The 19120-nt window shown below is 41.3% G+C and overlaps 1 protein-coding gene across 1 annotated transcript; it reads left to right on the forward strand.

The window, feature by feature from the left end:
* The first annotated feature begins 129 nt into the window (after window positions 1-129).
* On the forward strand, window positions 130-19050 carry ZBTB1 (zinc finger and BTB domain containing 1). Its single transcript, XM_047797889.1, has 2 exons — window positions 130-809; window positions 15845-19050. Exon 2 carries the CDS (start codon window positions 15863-15865, stop codon window positions 18002-18004), a length of 2142 nt encoding a protein of 713 aa, XP_047653845.1. The 5' UTR covers window positions 130-809; window positions 15845-15862; the 3' UTR covers window positions 18005-19050.
* Window positions 19051-19120: the final 70 nt, after the last annotated feature.

The raw sequence follows: 19120 nt of genomic DNA on the forward strand, positions 1-19120 counted from the left end.
GCCAGGGAAGCTGAGCCACGGGAGCCTGGGAGGGGAGGCGGGCTGGGCGGGGTTGGGCATGGCGGGGGAAGTGACTCAAGGCCAGAGGCGGACAGGCCCACGGAAGGCAGGAGTGGGGGGAGCGCGGGCAATGGGCGACCCTGAACTAGCTGGCCGCGCACGGGACAGAGCAAGGGTGCTGGCGCCCCCAGAACGTCAGGGACATACCGTGAGGGAGGGCCCAGCTGCTGGGCCCTATGGGGCCGGGGTCTGACATCTGGACAGAGTGGGAAAGCAGCATCCTGCCCTTGGGGAGTCGGGAGGAGCCCAGTCCCATCCAGCTGTGCAAACAGGAGGAGGAGGAGGTCCCAAGCCTACCCTAGGGAGAGGGGCAAGAGGGGTGGTCAGGCTGTCGCCGCGCCGGCCCCCGCGGTGCGGGTTGCGCCAGCCTCCTCGGAACCCGACGCAGAAACTTGTTGCAACAAACAGGCGACCGCGGGTGCCCCTAGCAGCCAGCGGCGGAGTGGGTGGGCGGTCGAGAGGGAGGGGAAGGCTGGCGGACGCCGCAGCGAACTGGTGGGCAGACCCGGAGTCGCCGCGTAAGCGGGGCCGGCTCAGTGCGGTGCAGCAGGCGCGGCTGTGCGGCAGCGGAAGTCCTTTGTTGCAGCACAGTCCCTGGCAGAGCCAGAGCCTCTCCGCGCAGCCCAGCCCGAGCGCCGCGCGTCGCCGCCACTGCAGCTCGCGGCCCCTTCGTCTCCGCCCGCCTTTCCTGTGGCTGATTTGCCTTAAACTCCCTAAAATTTCCGCAGCCCCGGATCCTGCTGCGGCCGGTGAGTATTTGCCAGTTGTGGGGCTATTTGCGCAACTTTGGCCCGGGCGGGAGGGTGGCGGGCCGCGAGCTTGACGGAGTGCGGGGCCGGAGCGGCGCCGACCCGTGCGGGGAGCCAGAGCGCGGCGGACGCGCTGCGAGGACCCGGCGACAGGCGGCTGCCGGGCCGCCTGCTTGATCCCGCCGCCCTCCGGCGCGTCTGGTCGGGGACGTGCGGCCTCCCTGGGTCGGAGGCGAAGCCCACGGAGACTAGTTCCCAAATTAGTTACCTTCTTTTTCCTTTCTTTTTCTGCCTTTATTTTTTGAGGGGGGAGGGGGAGGGGAGGTGTAGACGGGAGGCGGGAGGACCCGGTTGATTGACGTGCCCAGAGCCCGCTTCTCTCAACTTACAGCCGCGGCTTCTCGGCGGGTGGGAGGGGAAGTGTCCCGGAGCCCGAGGCCGCAGACTTGGGCGCGCTCCGAGGGAGGAGGCGTAAGAGCCGTGCAAATTCTTGCCACGCTCTTTCCCCCCACCCCCACCCCGCCGGCACACACGCTTTTTGTTCAGTAAAAAGTGGTAGGTCTCGAGTTGGGGAATTTTCAGTGGAAAGATATGTTTCCTGGGAGAAAAGTGCTTTCGCTTCCAGCGTTGGGAGCTCACTAGAAGTTTTCGGTAAATGGGTTGGATGCAAATCGAGAGTCGTTACCACTAAAATATGTAGGCTTCGGTCTGAGCTCAGCTATCCTCCGAGTCTCCCTTCCTACCTAAGCAGCACATCTACGTGATCTGCAAGGTTGACAGGACATTTTTCCAAATTGGGAGCATCAAGGAGATGTTGGTGGAAGTCCTTGATGTTTTCTGGGAACAGTAGGGCATTTGTCTGTTGTGTAGTAATAGTCCTAAATTGAGATTCAACGTGGTAGATACCAGCAGGTTCTTTATTGGACAAGTGTATTTCCAGGCAGAAAAACTATGCCAGGAACGCTTCCCTTTGACACTCGAACCCAAGAAGTGGTCCCAGGCTTTTTGAGACTTGGAATCAATTTCTTGAGCTGAAGTTCAAGGCATTCTGGAGCAGATTTGGTGAAGGATGCAGTTTTCATGATAACTCCAAACTAATCATCACCTTCTCCTTTGAAATTATGAAATTTTGTCATTGCAAAAAGATATGATGAGGAGAATTGGGATACAAAAAGAAGAAACTTGAATGATGGCTGGCCACCAGAACCTCAAAATTTTCCTTTTGAATTACTTATATCTAATAAAGTCTCAATGATAACTGAATGGCTTTGGAAACTAGGTGGGGGCTTCTTCGTCGTAAAAGAAAATTGAAGCATAGTGAAGGTAAAATGTTTTTCCAAAGATTAATAAAATAATACAGACAATCTGAGTGGAACCTTCAGTCAACATGTTATACTCATTTTAAAGCAGATTGTCTTTTATGACCAGATTTTCATGGTATAGAGTAACTCATTGGAGCAATCTTACCTGAAGCCTTCTATTCTTCCTACCCAACATGGCCTAATTTGGGGGAAGGGGGGGAGCCCTGGTGCATCACTGTCAGAGAAAAGAGAAACCATATTTAACCAGGACCTTAGCAGGGCAGAGCACCGTATCAGCCACTTGCTCTTGACCTTGTGTTTGATTTTGCCTTAACCCTGCTAACTTTTTGTGCTGTTTATCTATTCTCCTCTTTTGCCAGGCTCTGGGGAAGATTTAGTTCATGAAGCTCTTTAAGGGTGTCTCTGTGTTCCTTGCAGCCCACCCATTCTAACATGCATGAGAAAACAAGTGCCTGCTTTTAGGCCTCCTCCCTCCATCCAGAAAAGTGCTAAGCTTTTGCTATTAAGCTTCTGGCCCAAAGGGCATAAAACCATCTGGGATGAAAATGCGGAAAAATTTTCCATAGATTTTTACTTTTAAGCCATAATATGTTGTCTTCCCCCCCAAATCAAGATATGTTTGGAAAACATCTGCTTGAGAGGTCATTTTGGCCTCTATAGAATATTTTCTCCTGATATTTTCATTTTGCACTGGTATCTCTTACCATAAAATACTGAATTTATTCTCTTATGGGAACCAAATTAAAGGTGATTCATGTCTATTTTTTTCTCAAACTGGAGAAAACTGGAGATGTTTTTATATAAAATCCATGCTCTGTAAAAATTCAGCTTATACTGAAGTACATAAAAAACAAAAATGAAAGTCATTCTGACTCCCACTCCCCAGAGATTATCACTGTTAACAATCAATTCCTTGTTTAAAATGAAAGAAGGCAACATTTGGTCATAATGTGCTACGTGTGCCTCACCCTGCCTAGAGATGGCTGTGATGATTCATGGGCTCATGTTCTGTATTCACGACTCAGGTTGTTAAGAATTGGCCAGGTAGAGAGGAAAAGGGGGAATGTCTTGTATTGGACTGATTTAAAATTCTGTGATTAAGTAACAGACCTGAGAGTTTAAATATAACAGGGCTTCTATTTTAGGTTTGTCCTTATGAAGTGCTTGCTGGAGCTTGGAGGGCTAGTTGTCACACATTTAATGTTAATGTTGCTGTCAAGCCTCTGAGGGGTTGATTTTTACTGACCAACCTCCTAAAACGAAACCCTCACTTTTGTAAAGAGTTTCATAATTTATAGTTGGAAGGGAGTGGGTGTACTTGCCATAAAGACCACTGCCAAGATATCTCTGTGCTGATATGAGGTGCACGGTCTCTTTTGATCAATATCCAGAGGCAAACATCAAGCAAAGGAAATTAGAGGAAGGAGATTAATGACTGCGGTTTTTAGATGTGGCCTGGAAGAAGATGATACATGCTTAAGATAGATTTCTTAATTATACTTACATTGTGGAAGGTAGAGTCATTTGTGTAGTAACTTTAAGAAGTCATAGTCAAAGTACAGAATTACTTATTCCTTAGCCTGGTATATTCAAGAGGAGTGAGCTGTGAAGTAATTGATGGTATTCTGAAAACAAATCCCCAAAATAGTACCTAGAAGTTAAATCACAGCATTGGTTTTTGAGAGTGTTGGGGACATGGGAGTTTTTTACATTACTCTGCTTTGAGTTTAAAATCATTTTCAAAATGAAATTGGAAAATGAAAGAATTAAATCACCAACCAGATTTTCTGTTTGTTGTCTGTGTGAGATGCACATAATCCTTCGTAGAGGTAACCGAAGAGCTCCATCCTCACTTTAAGTCTTTTGTATTAGGGGAGGACTTGCTCTCATGGGCAGTGGGAATCAGCAGGTGGAAGAGGAGATGGGAAGGGGCAAGGCATTTTGCCTGTAATATGGGCCTTTTTGAGAATAGGATGATTCTGGGTAGTTTAGAGTGTCCAAAGAGACACTTTAGGTAATAGTCATTGCCAGAAAGTGTTTTCTGGTTTATAAAAACTGAAACTTAGGGCTCTGAATCAAGAGAGTCAAGGTTTGAGTCCCACTTGAGTATCAACCACTGAACCTGTTTCCTCATTCACCAAAAGAGGATAATAAAAATACCTACCTCAGAGTTCTTGTGAAAATCAGTTGTATAACATATGGGAAATCACTTTGTAATTTTTTGACTACTACATAAAAGTTGCCATAATTGAAGTAATGCAAACAGTTGATAAGCAAAATAAAAGTGTCTACTTCAATGCTTGTTCATTCAAAAATTGATCAAATCGGAGTTCCCGTCGTGGCGCAGTGGTTAACGAATCCAACTAGGAACCATGAGGTTGCGGGTTCGGTCCCTGCCCTTTCTCAGTGGGTTACCGATCTGGCGTTGCCGTGAGCTGTGGTGTAGGTTGCAGACGCGGCTCGGATCCCGCGTTGCTGTGGCTCTGGCACAACCCCTAGCCTGGGAACCTCCATATGCCGCGGGAGCGGCCCAAGAAATAGCAACAACAACAACAACAACAACAAAAGACAGGAAAAAAAAAATTGATCAAATATCAACTAAATATCAGGCAGCTAATAGAGGCTCAGGGGATGCAGTCAGTGACGACTGAGACTGTGCCCTGATCTCAAGGAGCCTGCCACAAACGAGGGGACCCACATCACTGTAATCCCTGCTGTGAGTGCGGGGGTAGATAAGCCATCCTGGTTTGGCTGATACATTATTTGTCACCCTTTAGTTGTAGGTATAGGCTGTTTTGGAAGCACAGAAGAGGGCTGTCTGCCTTACCCAGGGATCAGAAAGAACTTCCTAAAGAGAGTGAGCTGGACGATGAAAGGCTCCAAGCAAAGGGAAGAGCATGTATGAAAGCATGAAGGTTTTTGCTGTGTTAGCTGCTTTGGGATGAGGGGGAATCTTAAATCTTAAATAGATTTAAGGCTTAAAACTGGAGTTAAGCTTCTTAGAAAGAACATACTTTTATGGTACTCTTTTTATTGGTTTCATTGACTTTTAATTAGATAAAAGTGTGATGTTTTCAGGATTTGGGTTACAATTAAAAATTAAACACTTGCATCTACAAAATTAGAAACAGTACAATTTAAAAAAAAAATGTGTGGACCTTAAAAAATACATATATTTATGTATTTTATATATGTACATGTATTTATATATATATGTATTTTTTTATTTAGGCCTGCTGAAAGAAGGCAACTGGGTAATCTCTCCCATCATCATAGAGTTGCCTCACCAGTTTTCACTCAGCTGTGTTTACTGAGCGCATACTGGGTTGCAGAGAATCGAACAAGCCAAAGCCCTGGCCTTCAAGTTGCTCATAGTCTAATGGGGAGACCAACACATAGATAACTGTGGTAGCTGATTCTTATTTAGCACTTGCTCCATAACAGACACTGCCTTACAGTAACTCTAAATGTTAGGAAGGATTACCATTCCCATTCTCAGATCAGAGAACCAAGGCACAGATTGGTTAAGCAACTTGCTCAAGTTCACACATCTAATAAGTGGCAGAGCCAGAATTTGAACTCGGACAGTCTGGTTAGTCTGGGCTTTCTGTTGATGTTCTGATGTTTAAAAAATAGTGTAATAAATGCAGAATAAGGAGATAATACACAGAGTAATATCAAAAACAGTAGGAGAGTGAAGTCTTACAGAAGGCTTTCTGGAGGAAAAGATTCTTAAAAGATATGTGGGGGGTTCAGAAGAACCAGATCAGCATGAGTGAAAATTCAGGTGAGAAATACATGAAGTGCATGGGGGTGGGAGGGGTCGCAAGCAGTTTTATGCTACCTGCACACGAAGTTGGAAGGAGGAAGTAGCCAAAATAGGAGACTAGATGGGTGGGCAAGGAGGGCTGTTGTACGCCTTGCTAAGGAGTTTGTCCTTTAGCCTGAGGGTGTGTGAAAGGACCCATAGAAGAGTTTAAGCAGAATTGACAGGGTCTGATTTTTGAGGGAGAGGGATGGATATGAGGGGCCAGTTAGGGAGCTATTGCAATAATTCAAGAGTAGTGATAGAGGCCTCAAGGAAAGGGAAGGTAAGGGTGGAAAAGAGGGGCAGGTTTGAGAGAGACTTACAAAATTGGCAAGACTTAATGGTGAGGAAGAAGTCCCAGGTGACTCCCAAGTAGCCTGGGTGATTGGCATGTAGGTGGAGACGGGGGGATCAGTTTTAGGTGGATCCCAGACCACAGAGCTGAGTAGCACTCTGGAATAGAAGTTCCACAAAATGAACCCTAACATGCCACGTGCAAAAAGGGACTTCCTGGTGAAGTGGTGAAGCGGCTTTCTGCTGAGAGAAGCCTGCTGTTCACCCGGTGCCCCCTGGTGGTCAAAAGATGCCATGTTGCCTCCCTAGGATGAACAGATCAAAATGTGGACTGCCTGCCATTAAATGCTTTTCTTCTTCCGCTCCTGGAGGAAGAGAGGAATATTTCAGAAGCCACTGTGTTCCCTTTGCTTTCTGTGTGGATAAATTCATTTCCTAAACCTAACAGCTTAAGTACAGTAACACTCATTCAGAAGTTATTTTGTTGACAGCCTCAGCTGTCCAGTGCCCCTGGGCTGAAGCAAAAGAGTCAAGCATTGTGTTGCCTTTCAGCAATTAAAATAGATTTTTAAAAGTGCAGGAATTAAAACTTGATCTTACTCCTAGAACATGTCCCTAGGTCCTCACAGCAAATTTATTTATATTTTTTTATAGATGCAGTTTCAGTGAGTTTTTGTCTAATTTCATAACTCATAACATTGAAATGGTGGGCAGTAGGAGAGCAGCACACCTTTTAGAAGTGACAGCTGTTGGCTTGACAAGTAAGGAGACAGAAAAATACTAACCAACTGACAGACTACAATCTCCAAAAGCATAATAGTCTTGGGCCATTTTGTGTAAGTGTAAACAACTCTTGCAAATTTGAATAGCTCCTATTTTTCAGAAAACATAACTGTTGCAGAGGAGAAAGCTGACAGCCAGGAGTTGCCATATTTGGGGGCTGCTGTTGGAATAGTAGGAAGAGCCTGAGACCAGGATTGAGGAGGCCAAGGTCCTATCCTGTAAGCCACTAAAACTAGATGTGACTTTGAGTATATGACTTAACCTCTCAGGGCCTCAGTTTGTTTTCTCATCTATAAAGCAACAAGTTGAACTTGATCATGGGAAAATTTTATGAACTTTTGTCCACAATGATGACATTAATATTTAAGAAAAATTGTATTTCGCTCAGATTAAAAAAAGCACTTGTCACCTCTAATTAATACGAGAGTTTTGTGAAGAGTATGGTTATCCTTTTATAGATGAGAAAAGAAGGCTTGGAGAGTTAAAGAAAATTCATAGCTAAATAAGTGATAGAGCTGATATTCAAATCTTTCAGTGTCTGCTTCCTGGGCTCTTATTTATTTTGCTTTTTAGGGCTGCACCTGCAGCATATGGAAGTTCCCAGGCAAGGGGTCAAATCAGAGCTCAGTTGTAGGCCTACGCCTCAGCCACAGCAACACAGGATCCAAGCCGAGTCTGCAGCCTACACCACAGCTCGTGGCAACGCTGGACTCCCGACCCACTGAGTGAGGCCAGGGATGGAACTCACATCCTCACAGGTACTAGTCAGGTTCGTTTCTGCTGGGCCACAACGGGAACTCCCCTGGTCTCCTATTTAATACTTTCATTTAACAAGCATGCATTAAGTGCCAACTTTGTGGCAAGTGGGCTAGGCACAAGGAACACAAAGGCCATTAAGCCTCATGCCCACCCTGCAGAGTTGAATGTAGTAGGCATTGCTGTACCTCTGTTAGTGCTAAAAGTGCAGATACTACTACAGTACAGTTAGGACGAATGAATACGTGGCCATGTCAGGGTTTTTAAAGACTTTATGGTGTGAGCACAGAGTGGAGCCACCATTTATAGCTTTGTTTCTATGGGGATATGTGTTTCAAGTTCCAAATAACTAAAAAATAAGGGTTTGGAACATAATCCAGTTATAATTACAGAATTTCTTGTACTAAGTACTGAATTCACAGTCTAATAATCAGCCAGCAGCATGCTTGTTCTAAAAAGTGAATAAAATTTTCTAAACTTGATCGTGTCTGTCCAATTTCAGTGCCTTGAAGTAAAACCTTTTATTTTTAGGAGCCTATACAACTGGCCCTTCCCGGAAACCTCAAGGAAAAAAACCTTAAAGAAATTTATTAGGTTTAAATTTAGATGGAGTTCCCGTTGTGTCTCAGTGGGTTTAAGAACCTGACATAGTATCCACGAGGATGTGGGTTCAATCCCTGGCCTCATTCAGTGGGTTAAGGATCTTGTGTTACCACAAGCTGCTGAGTAGGTGACAGATGCGGCTCGGATCTGGTGTGGCTGTGGCACAGGCCAGCAGTTGTAGCTCCATTTTGACTCCTAGCCAGGGAATTTCCATATGCCACAGGTGTGGCCCTAAAAGGAAAAAAAAAAAATTTAGAGATTGGAATATTGTATACCCTAGAAAATGGTATCCTAGGGAGGAATTTTTAAAAGGTGACTTTATTTTTCTAGGTAGCAGAGTTATTAAAGCTGTGATTTCAGGCTCAAGAGTCATATTGGGAGTTTCCGTCGTGGCGCAGTGGTTAACGAATCCGACTAGGAACCATGAGGTTGCGGGTTCGGTCCCCGCCCTTGCTCAGTGGGTTAACGATCCGGCGTTGCCGTGAGCTGTGGTGTAGGTCGCAGACGCGGCTCGGATCCTGCGTTGCTGTGACTCTGGCGTAGGCCGGTGGCTACAGCTCCGATTCGACCCCTAGCCTGGGAACCTCCATATGCCGCAGGAGCGGCCCAAAGAAATAGCAAAAAGACAAAAAAAAAAAAGTCATATTGCTTGTGTTCTAATCTCACCAAGTCCTCTGACCTTAGGAAGTTTCTATAACATTGTGTTCTGTGTTCTTATCTGGAAAGGAGTCTTAAAACAGTACATACTTGCAGGGATTGTTATGAAGATTAAATGGTAAAATGATATACATACTTAATGCGTACATACATATATGTTTTATCTATAATACGACATATTTATATGTGTCTTACTGTTGATATACCAGGCTCTAGTTTAAGCAGATATCACCCACACCTGCTTAGACTAGATCCTGGCACATTGATAGCAAGCCCAGTAAAACAGATTTATCTCCCCTCACGTTACATTCCCAAGCTCTGGTTTACGCTGCTACGTACATACCTCTCCCCAGTTGTTTATATACACACCAGTACACATACCTGGTGTTTTTCCCTCTCTTTCTTTTTTTCTCTGTATTACTCCTTTGTCAAGGCTTCACTTAAGTCCTTCCTAAAGTGTACTGTTCTAGTACCATTTCATGCTTTTCTCTTTCTAAACCCTTACTGAACTTAAGTAAAAATAATTCAGTACTTAAATTTCTCAAGTTGTTTCTTGGTTTAAAATCTAATCCTCATATGTAATTAGCTCTTTTGTATACTATCCTTTTCCATCATCCACCTCAATGCTTTATGCCCTGTTAGGAACCCCGTAGATATTCAAGTACATCCTGATGCTCGGATGTATACACGGGAGAGGATCCTTTCACTACCTTTCAGGCTTCTTAAGAAGCCAGTCTATAGCCCTGAAGTTAAATCCATATACATACGTCAGTCATAAAAGACAGAGAAGTAGGTACAAGGAAATGAATGTATATACTGAAATGTTTGAGACCCAGAGGTAATTGTTAGTGGTGTGGAGATTGGGATCCTGAATTGAGTCTGATACTAGGCTCTACTGCAGCGTCACTGAGACTATACCAGTCATTCCCAGGGGGGGCGTCCTTGGTAATGCACGTCTGTGACACAGATTAGAGGGTGATTATTTGCCTTACAGAAGGAGTCACTCCAAAATTCCTTTTAAGTTCTTCATTCACTTTATATGCTTATTTATAGACCCTTAAATTATCTTTTGAGTTAAGACCAAGGCAGAAGAGATGTCCAGCAAAACTTGGTGTTTGTTTGTTTTAATTTCAGAGATTTAGCAATGAGGGTAAGGTATTTCTGAAACCTTACTGTATCAGTGAGAAATTTACTGAAATAGCTTACAGAGTATAATTTTGGGAACACATCTACTGAATAAGGCTAGATGCGTGTATGTAGATGCAGCCACATAACAGATAGCATTCAGATGGGGTAGTGTTTGATGGAAGAGCCTTAATAATTCTGTTAAGGATTCATGCCCAGTGCTTGTTGACTATTCTTTGCAGAAGGGCAAACTGCATAGTACCAAGGAGTATGTAGTAAGCACTGTTCAGTGGTCAGTACCCATCTGGGTGGTCAGGACTCCTAGTACCTACTTTACCACCCTTCTCTGAACCCCCTGATACGTTGTTTAACAGCATCACATCTTTGTCTTTGAAGTAAGCATGTTGGACTAGATTAGACCTCTAACTTCTAAAAGCCTATGAATATGTAAATTTATGAATATTCTTAATGTTCATGGTCACTGTTGTTTTTGGTTTTTTGGTTTTTTGGTTTTTTGTCTTTTTGCCATTTCTTAGGCCGCTCCCACGACATATGGAGATTCCCAGGCTAGGGGTCAAATCGGAGCTGTAGCCCCCGGCCTGCACCAGAGCCACAGCAACGCGGGATCTGAGCCGTGTCTGCAGCCTACACCACAGCTCACAGCAATGCTGGATCCTTAACCCACTGAGCAAGGCCAGGGATCAACCTTCAACCTCGTGGTTCTTAGTCGGATTCGTTAACCACTGAGCCACAACAGGAACTCCATGGTCACTGTTTTTGAATTTGAGATGAGCTGGTTAAATTTTTTCAAACTAAAATTTTAAAAATCCAGGGTTGGAGTTCCCTGGTGGCTCAGTGGGTTAAGGATCTCATGTTGTCACTGCTGTAGCTTTGTTACTGAAGTGGCCTGGGTTTGATCCCTGGCCTAGGAACTTCTCCATGCTATAGGCATAACCAGTAAAAAATAAATAGAAATTCAGTGTAAAACTTTTTTAAAAATTAATTTTATGTTTCTTTTTTCCTTTTTATTTTTATTTTTTCCTGGTCGTGGCATGAGGCAGCTTGATGTGGAGTCTCAGCTTCCAGACTACGGATTGAACCTGGGGCCTCTGGGGCGAAAGGGCAGAATCTTAACGACTAGGCCACCAGGGAACTCCCAGTGTAAAATTGTTTGCATCAGTTAACTCCTTATTCCATCCACAATGGGTATCCTTCTAGCCTTAAGAGAACCCTTAGTGAAGTTCCCTTTGTGGCTCAGCTAAGAACCTGACTAGTATCCATGAGGATGCAGGTTTAATCCTAGACCTCGCTCAGTGGGTGATCCGAGGTGTAGGTTGCAGACAGAGCTCAGATCCCATTGTGCTGTGGCTGTGGCATAAGCCAGCAGCTGCAGCTCTGATTCAACCTATAGCCTGGGAAGTTCCACACGCCGCAGGTGCTGCCATAAAAAGGGGAAAAAAGAGAAAACCCTTGGCTTTGGATCACATTTGACATTTTTGCTCTCATCCCTAGCCCTTGACTTCTAGCTGTACAAACTTGTTCTACTAGTGATGCAACACAAACAAAAGCAATCACAGAACGTTGTTATAAAAACAAGAACAGTTGAAATAAAAGGAATTCTTGTATTAAAAACTGTTTATAGGGAGTTCCTGTTGTGGCGCAGCGGAAACAAATCCGACTAGGAACCATGAGGTTGCGGGTTTGATCCTTGGCCTCTCTCAGTGGGTTCAGGATCCATCATTGCTGCGAGCTTGTGGTGTAGGTTACAGATGCAGCTTGGATCTAGTGTTGCCTGTGGCTCTGGCGTAGGCCAGGGGCTGCAACTCCGTTTGGACCTCTAGCCTGGAAACCTCTAATGCCATGGGTGCAGCCCTAAAAAAAACAAAACAAAAACTGTTTACAAACCAGCTATAATGTAAAAAAATCAAAATCATGAAAAAAAAAACTGTTTACAAGCTTTAACTTCTAAGTTATAGTAAAGTTTTTCAGATATACTCATTTCACCTAAAACACTAAGTTTTTTAGGTAAAATTGTTAAGGATGTTAAAGAAAATTGAGCAAACTTCTTTTGGAATTTGAGTGAAATTAGTTAATTAATAAAAGTGAAATACAAATTTTTTTTTTTTGTCTTTTGTTGTTGTTGTTGTTGTTGCTATTTCTTGGGCCGCTCCTGCAGCATATGGAGGTTCCCAGGCTAGGGGTCGAATCGGAGCTGTAGCCACCGGCCTACGCCAGAGCCACAGCAACTCGGGATCCGAGCCGCGTCTGCAACCTACACCACAGCTCATGGCAACGCCGGATCGTTAACCCACTGAACAAGGGCAGGGACCAAACCCGCAACCTCATGGTTCCTAGTCGGATTCGTTAACCACTGCGCCACAACGGGAACTCCTGAAATACAAATATTTTAATGCAAAAATTATTCTCAAGACATAACAAGGTGAAAGTCTTACAAAAATTTAGATCCTTCACCCATGATTCCAGCTCCTGCCTTTTTGTTTGTTTTTGTTTTGGTGTTATTAAGCCTTCTCAAAGCTTTTTTGAATGAGGTGTAACAAGAATACAGTTGTTGGTACTAATGTGTGAATGATTGCTATTAAAAGTTACTCTCCCTAAAATCAGCTTTACTTGGAACTTGGGCATTTGCATAATAACACTAATGAAACTACAGTTTTAGGTCAAGCATTAATTTTAGGCAAAAAGTTATTTCTTCAGCTTCCAGCTGTATGAGGGGAAGAGAGAAACACAGAGAGACTTGGAGGTGATAGGATTCATGCTCAGCCCTTGTTCTCTCCCCCACAGCACAGTCCTTTGTGCATAGAGTAGGCGCTTTGCTGGGTACATGTTGAATGAAGTCACTCATCTAGAACAAGAAGAAACTCCCCTCAATGATGTGTCCTTGAGATTACAGAATACCTATGCTATTGCTGATTCTCAGTACTTTATGTAGTGCCTGGTATACCAACATAAAAAATGTTTGTTGGATTAATAAATGTGTCAAAATGCTGTTGATGCTTTTACTGATTTAGTGTTTTGTTTATGTTAACACAGAATATATGTTCACTAATGTAACTGATTTTGACTGGCTACAAATATGCCTGTCATACTGGTCTTCTTTGTAGCTACATTAATTTTGGTTGCTGACCATAGAACTACCTTTCCTTTAGGTTAGAAGGGTCCTTGAAACTTTTAAGCTCTTAATATCATTCTTTCAAGTACAAGGTATTTAAAATCTGAAAGTTTTAACAGATAAACTGCTGGCTTTCATACTGTTGGACTCTTATTTGGAAGGAAACTTGAAGATTATCAAGTCAAACTTAACCTCTGCGCTTAAATGAGCGTCACTGCCACCCCACTGCCACTGTCACTTCCATTGATTATCACATGCCAAGCACTATACACTTTACACATTGCTCCTGTGAATCCTCATGTTCGATACATTATTTCAAGTATTATTATCCCCGCTTTGACCATTCAGGAAACTTGGGGGTCAGTGAGGACAAACAAGTTACCCAGGGTGGCAAAGCCAGGTTGGAACTCGGGCCTATGTGATCCAGTAAGTCTGTGCTCCTTGCACTGTACCACACTGTCCTCAGTATTTGTCCCTGCTTTTGCACAGGGCACTCATTCTCCTCTGGATGGGTTTGTTTCATTTGTGAACAACTCTACTAGAAAAAAGTTACGAGATATCCCTCTACCTCTTTATTCACTAAAAATCTCTCTGAATCTTATAAAACATCTGTAGACCTAGAAATCTCATACTACATAAAATGGGTTTGGGGTCAATTTTTTTTTTCTTTTTTTTTTTAAACCCCTTGAATAAGATTTTGTTGTTGTTGGGTGGATTCGTTTTACATAATTGTTATACAGTTTCATAGCCTGTGTTTATTTATTTGACTTCACACCCTGAAAATTTTTCTCATTTTCTTCTACAGTCTTCATTCATAAATATAGTTTTCATAAAGGCCACATGACAATGAATTTTAGGAAGTGGATTTGCCTTGGTCTACTTACACCTCACTTGTTACCAGGCATTTCAAGTAGGAAATAACATACTGATAAATATCTGAGCATACATTGCTTTCTGTATTTACGTACATACTGAACATGACGTTAGGGTTAGGGTTACACAAGGCTGAAATGTTGTACCTCCTTGAAATACCTGATCTGACTTACAGAAAAGGCCTAGTGGTTGCAGTTTTAAGAAGGCAGTAGGTTTCATTATAACCCATTTTCATTTCACCAGGTGCACGTTCCTACTATGTAACTGTCTTCAGACAGGAGGAAGGAGGTGAGGTGTCTTTAGGTAGAGGGGGAAAGGAGTATGTGTTCCACATGTCATCTGTTATACAAAGCAAGTAGAAATCTTTAAATAATCTTTTCATTACTACTGCAGGGATTGAAGGATCTGGGGACTGAAGAACAAACGTTTATTTCCCTAAACAGCTTGTTGAATGTTCTTTTTATGTTCAGTCACATTGCGCAGGAACTTGTTTTTAAGCTAACTTCAGAAGATAACTTCTGAAGTTTAGTATTTACAGATTAAAAATTAAGGCTAAAATCAGATATTATTTTACCTTTGTGATATAATAGGACATTTAATGCTTTTAATATTTTTCTTGCCTTTTCAGCATCAAATCTGAACATTAAAAATACTTAAGAGTGTCTCCTATATGTTGATAAGTGAGGAAAACTAGTTGCGGAAAGTTACATACAGTACAATACCATTTAGGTAAAAAAACAAAACAAAGCAAAAGAACAAAAGCAAAACTATGTGCCTGGCACATAGCGAGTATTCAATAACTATCGACTCTGTATGTATACACATAATCAGATTCTAAGATATACAAGGTTACGTCTGGAAAGAGATATGGGAACTAAGGCGTGTTTTCATTCTATGTACTTTTATATTTCAGTTTTTTTTTCAATGAGCATGTTTTACTTTTGTTGCTTCTTTTTAATGATTGAAAAATAAAAAAATTTACAATCTAAAGATAGAAACCTCCTTCCCAAATAGAGCAACTATGTCTTTATACTGTAAAGTGCCTACCGAGCAATATAAGACAAATACTCTGACTCTACAGAATTATTGCTTCTCCAATAATTAAGAAAAGGGATGAATGTTGATCAGACCTATTTACTTGATGTCATTTCCATGTAATCTAATAAGCTTTTGTAAGTAGAATTTTTCTAAGGAAATTTTCAAACATACACAAATAGAACTATACTATCACAGCAGTGTAAATCAACTTTAAAAAACGAAAAAAAAGAACTATATCTGCCTCCTAGTTTCAGTAGTTGGCCAATTTTCTATCATCTGTAGCCCCCACACCTACCCCACTGGATTATTTTCAAGCATGTCATGGATAGATAATTTCATCAATAAATACAGCCGCATATATATCTAAAAGATAAGGATTCTTTTAACACGACCAAAATACCCACATCACACTTAAGGATGAGCAGTGATTCCTTTATATCAATCGTCTTAAGAAGTTTTTGATACTCTGCAATCAGATTACTAACTTTCAATTCAAATTGCTATTGAGTTTTGCCGCATTTGAATGGAAAGCTAGTCATACCTAGATTGTAATAACAGAGTCACGCAAGTCATGATCAAAATTAATTCTTTTTTTCCAGTGCTTTTCTGATACCTTGTCTGACTTTAATATTTTTGTTTTACATAGGTCTCTAATTAATAGAAGATGGCAAAGCCCAGCCACAGCAGCTACGTCCTTCAGCAGCTAAACAACCAAAGGGAATGGGGTTTTCTCTGTGACTGTTGTATCGCAATTGATGACATTTACTTTCAAGCACACAAAGCAGTTCTAGCTGCCTGTAGCTCCTATTTTAGAATGTTTTTCATGAACCATCAGCATAGTACTGCACAACTGAATCTCAGCAACATGAAAATTAGTGCCGAGTGTTTTGATCTCATTTTGCAGTTTATGTATTTAGGAAAAATTATGACAGCTCCTTCCAGTTTTGAGCAGTTTAAAGTGGCAATGAACTACCTACAGCTGTACAATGTTCCTGACTGCTTAGAAGACATACAAGACGCAGACTGTTCCAGTTCCAAATGTTCATCTTCTGCTTCTAGCAAACAGAACAGCAAAATGATATTTGGGGTAAGAATGTATGAAGACACTGTGGCCAGAAATGGCAGTGAAGCCAGTAGGTGGTGTGCAGAGCCAAGTTCAACAGTAAATACACCACATAATAGAGAGCCTGATGAAGAATCTTTGCAATTAGGTAATTTTCCTGAACCACTATTTGATGTGTGTAAAAAGAGTTCTGTGTCCAAATTATCAACTCCAAAAGAACGTGTGTCACGACGCTTTGGACGGAGTTTTACCTGTGATAGTTGTGGATTTGGCTTTAGCTGTGAAAAATTATTAGATGAGCACGTGCTAACCTGTACTAACAGACATTCTTACCAAAACACAAGATCCTATCACAGAATTGTGGATATCAGAGATGGAAAAGACAGTAATATCAAAACTGAATTTGGTGAAAAGGATTCTTCTAAAGCATTTTGTGCACAGACGGACAAATACAGAGGAGACACAAGCCAGGCCGCAGATGATTCAACTTCAACCACTGGAAGCAGAAAAAGTAGCACAGTGGAGACTGAACTAGCCAGTGAAGAAAAAAGCAGAGCTGCCGAGAGGAAAAGAATCATTATCAAGATGGAACCGGAAGATATTCCTACAGATGAACTGAAAGACTTTAACATTATTAAAGTTACTGATAAAGACTGTAATGAGTCCACTGACAATGATGAATTAGAAGACGAACCTGAAGAGCCATTTTATAGATACTATGTTGAAGAAGATGTCAGTATTAAAAAGAGTGGGAGGAAAACTCTAAAACCTCGGATGTCAATAAATGCCGATGAAAGAGGTGGTCTAGAAAACATGAGGCCCCCAAACAACAGCAGTCCAGTACAAGAGGATACAGAAAATGCATCTTGTGAGCTGTGTGGGCTTACGATAACCGAGGAGGACCTGTCGTCTCATTACTTAGCCAAACACATCGAAAATATCTGTGCATGTGGCAAGTGTGGACAAATCCTTGTGAAAGGAAGACAGCTTCAGGAACATGCCCAGAGGTGTGGAGAGCCCCAAGATCTGACGATGAACGGGTTAGGAAATGCCGAGGAGAAAATGGACATGGAAGAGAATCCTGATGAGCAGTCTGAAATAAGGGATATGTTTGTTGAGATGTTGGATGATTTTAGGGACAATCATTTCCAGATAAACAGTATCCAAAAAAAGCAGTTATTTAAACATTCTGCCTGTCCTTTTCGATGTCCTAATTGTGGCCAGCGTTTTGAAACTGAAAATCTAGTGGTTGAACATATGTCTAGCTGCCTAGACCAAGACATGTTTAAGAGTGCCATCATGGAAGAGAACGAAAGAGATCACAGACGAAAGCATTTTTGTAATCTGTGCGGAAAAGGATTTTATCAGCGGTGTCACTTAAGAGAACACTATACTGTTCATACTAAGGAAAAGCAGTTTGTTTGTCAGACATGTGGAAAGCAGTTTTTAAGAGAACGTCAGTTGCGACTGCACAATGATATGCACAAAGGCATGGCCAGGTATGTCTGTTCCATTTGTGATCAAGGCAACTTCAGAAAACATGACCATGTACGGCATATGATTTCTCATTTATCTGCTGGTGAGACTATATGCCAGGTCTGCTTTCAGATATTCCCAAATAATGAACAGTTGGAACAGCACATGGATGTTCATCTGTATACATGTGGAATATGTGGAGCAAAGTTTAATTTGAGGAAAGATATGAGATCACATTATAATGCCAAGCATTTGAAAAGAACATAAGTGATTTTCTACTGTATAATGTTTAGTTGATAGCAGACAAAACACCAAAGCAAAGGATATGAGCTATTTAGAAAATGATTTTATAAGCTGAAGTGTTGAAAAAAAATTCCAAGTCCCTTTTATCTTTAATATTTTTGTTTAGGATATTAAGTATCTACATTTTAGGTGATATTAAATGTCTATCATTTTTGTTATTTCTTAATAGAATTCTTTGTTTTTAGTTTGTTTTAGCTATGATTAAAATTACTTTTAAATGTAGACTGCAAGTGGTTTTTACCCCTTCGATGACTATTAAAGTTTAGTTTTCTTATCAATAAGGTGATGACTTCACTATTTTTATGTGGGGTTTTTTGTTTTTGTGTTTTTGGTTAAGGTTACCCTCTGAAATTTAAAACCCGACATTGGCCATTTCTGTTTAAGAAAGTTTTTTTAAGTAAATAGTTATTTGAAACTCTCATTAACTCTAGCTTTTTTTTTTTTTTTTTGCAAGTTGAACAGTGATTTAGCCACTGTTTATTTCCCTTTCTTATCGATGAAATTCATATTCTTAAATTGACAACTTATTAGGCAGGTTAGGTGCACTGAATCTAACCTTGAAGGTTGACATGGGCTCAGACTTGGCCTAAAAAGATGGATGGACCTAAGGAAATGACTATAAATGAATATTTCCTATAATTGATAAAATATTATCATTTAATAATCACATTTAAAACTTATATTAAGTGTAAAACCCAATGACTTTACCCCACTTGAGAAATTAGTGGGGACAAGTCATTTTGTTTTGTGATATTAAATTTAACTATGATAGTTAATTAAAAAGGCATATCTTGTATTCATTTAAAATAATTTAAAATATTCTGATTTCTAAAGTGTGTTAGTTTATCAATTATTTTGTTTATAAATAGACTTTAATTGTCTCTAGGAATATGACATCTAAAGGAAAATGATTTTTCATCTTTAAAATGACATACTTTTGGAACTTTGAGATTTGAGAAAGCTGCCATGTATATTGATAAATCTAATAAAATAAAGAAATCAATTACAAATCTGGTTGTTCTATAAAAGTAGAGTGTGCAAAAAAAATGTCTTGTGTTTTATACTACGATTTGGAGAAAA

This window comes from Phacochoerus africanus, chromosome 9 (genome assembly GCF_016906955.1).
Source record: "Phacochoerus africanus isolate WHEZ1 chromosome 9, ROS_Pafr_v1, whole genome shotgun sequence".
In the NCBI taxonomy this organism is placed as follows: Eukaryota; Metazoa; Chordata; class Mammalia; order Artiodactyla; family Suidae; genus Phacochoerus; species Phacochoerus africanus.

What these genes read in the sequence shown, in the direction of transcription:
- ZBTB1 (XM_047797889.1), top strand. Translation starts at nt 15,863, where the DNA reads ATGGCAAAGCCCAGCCACAGCAGCTACGTCCTTCAGCAGCTAAACAAC.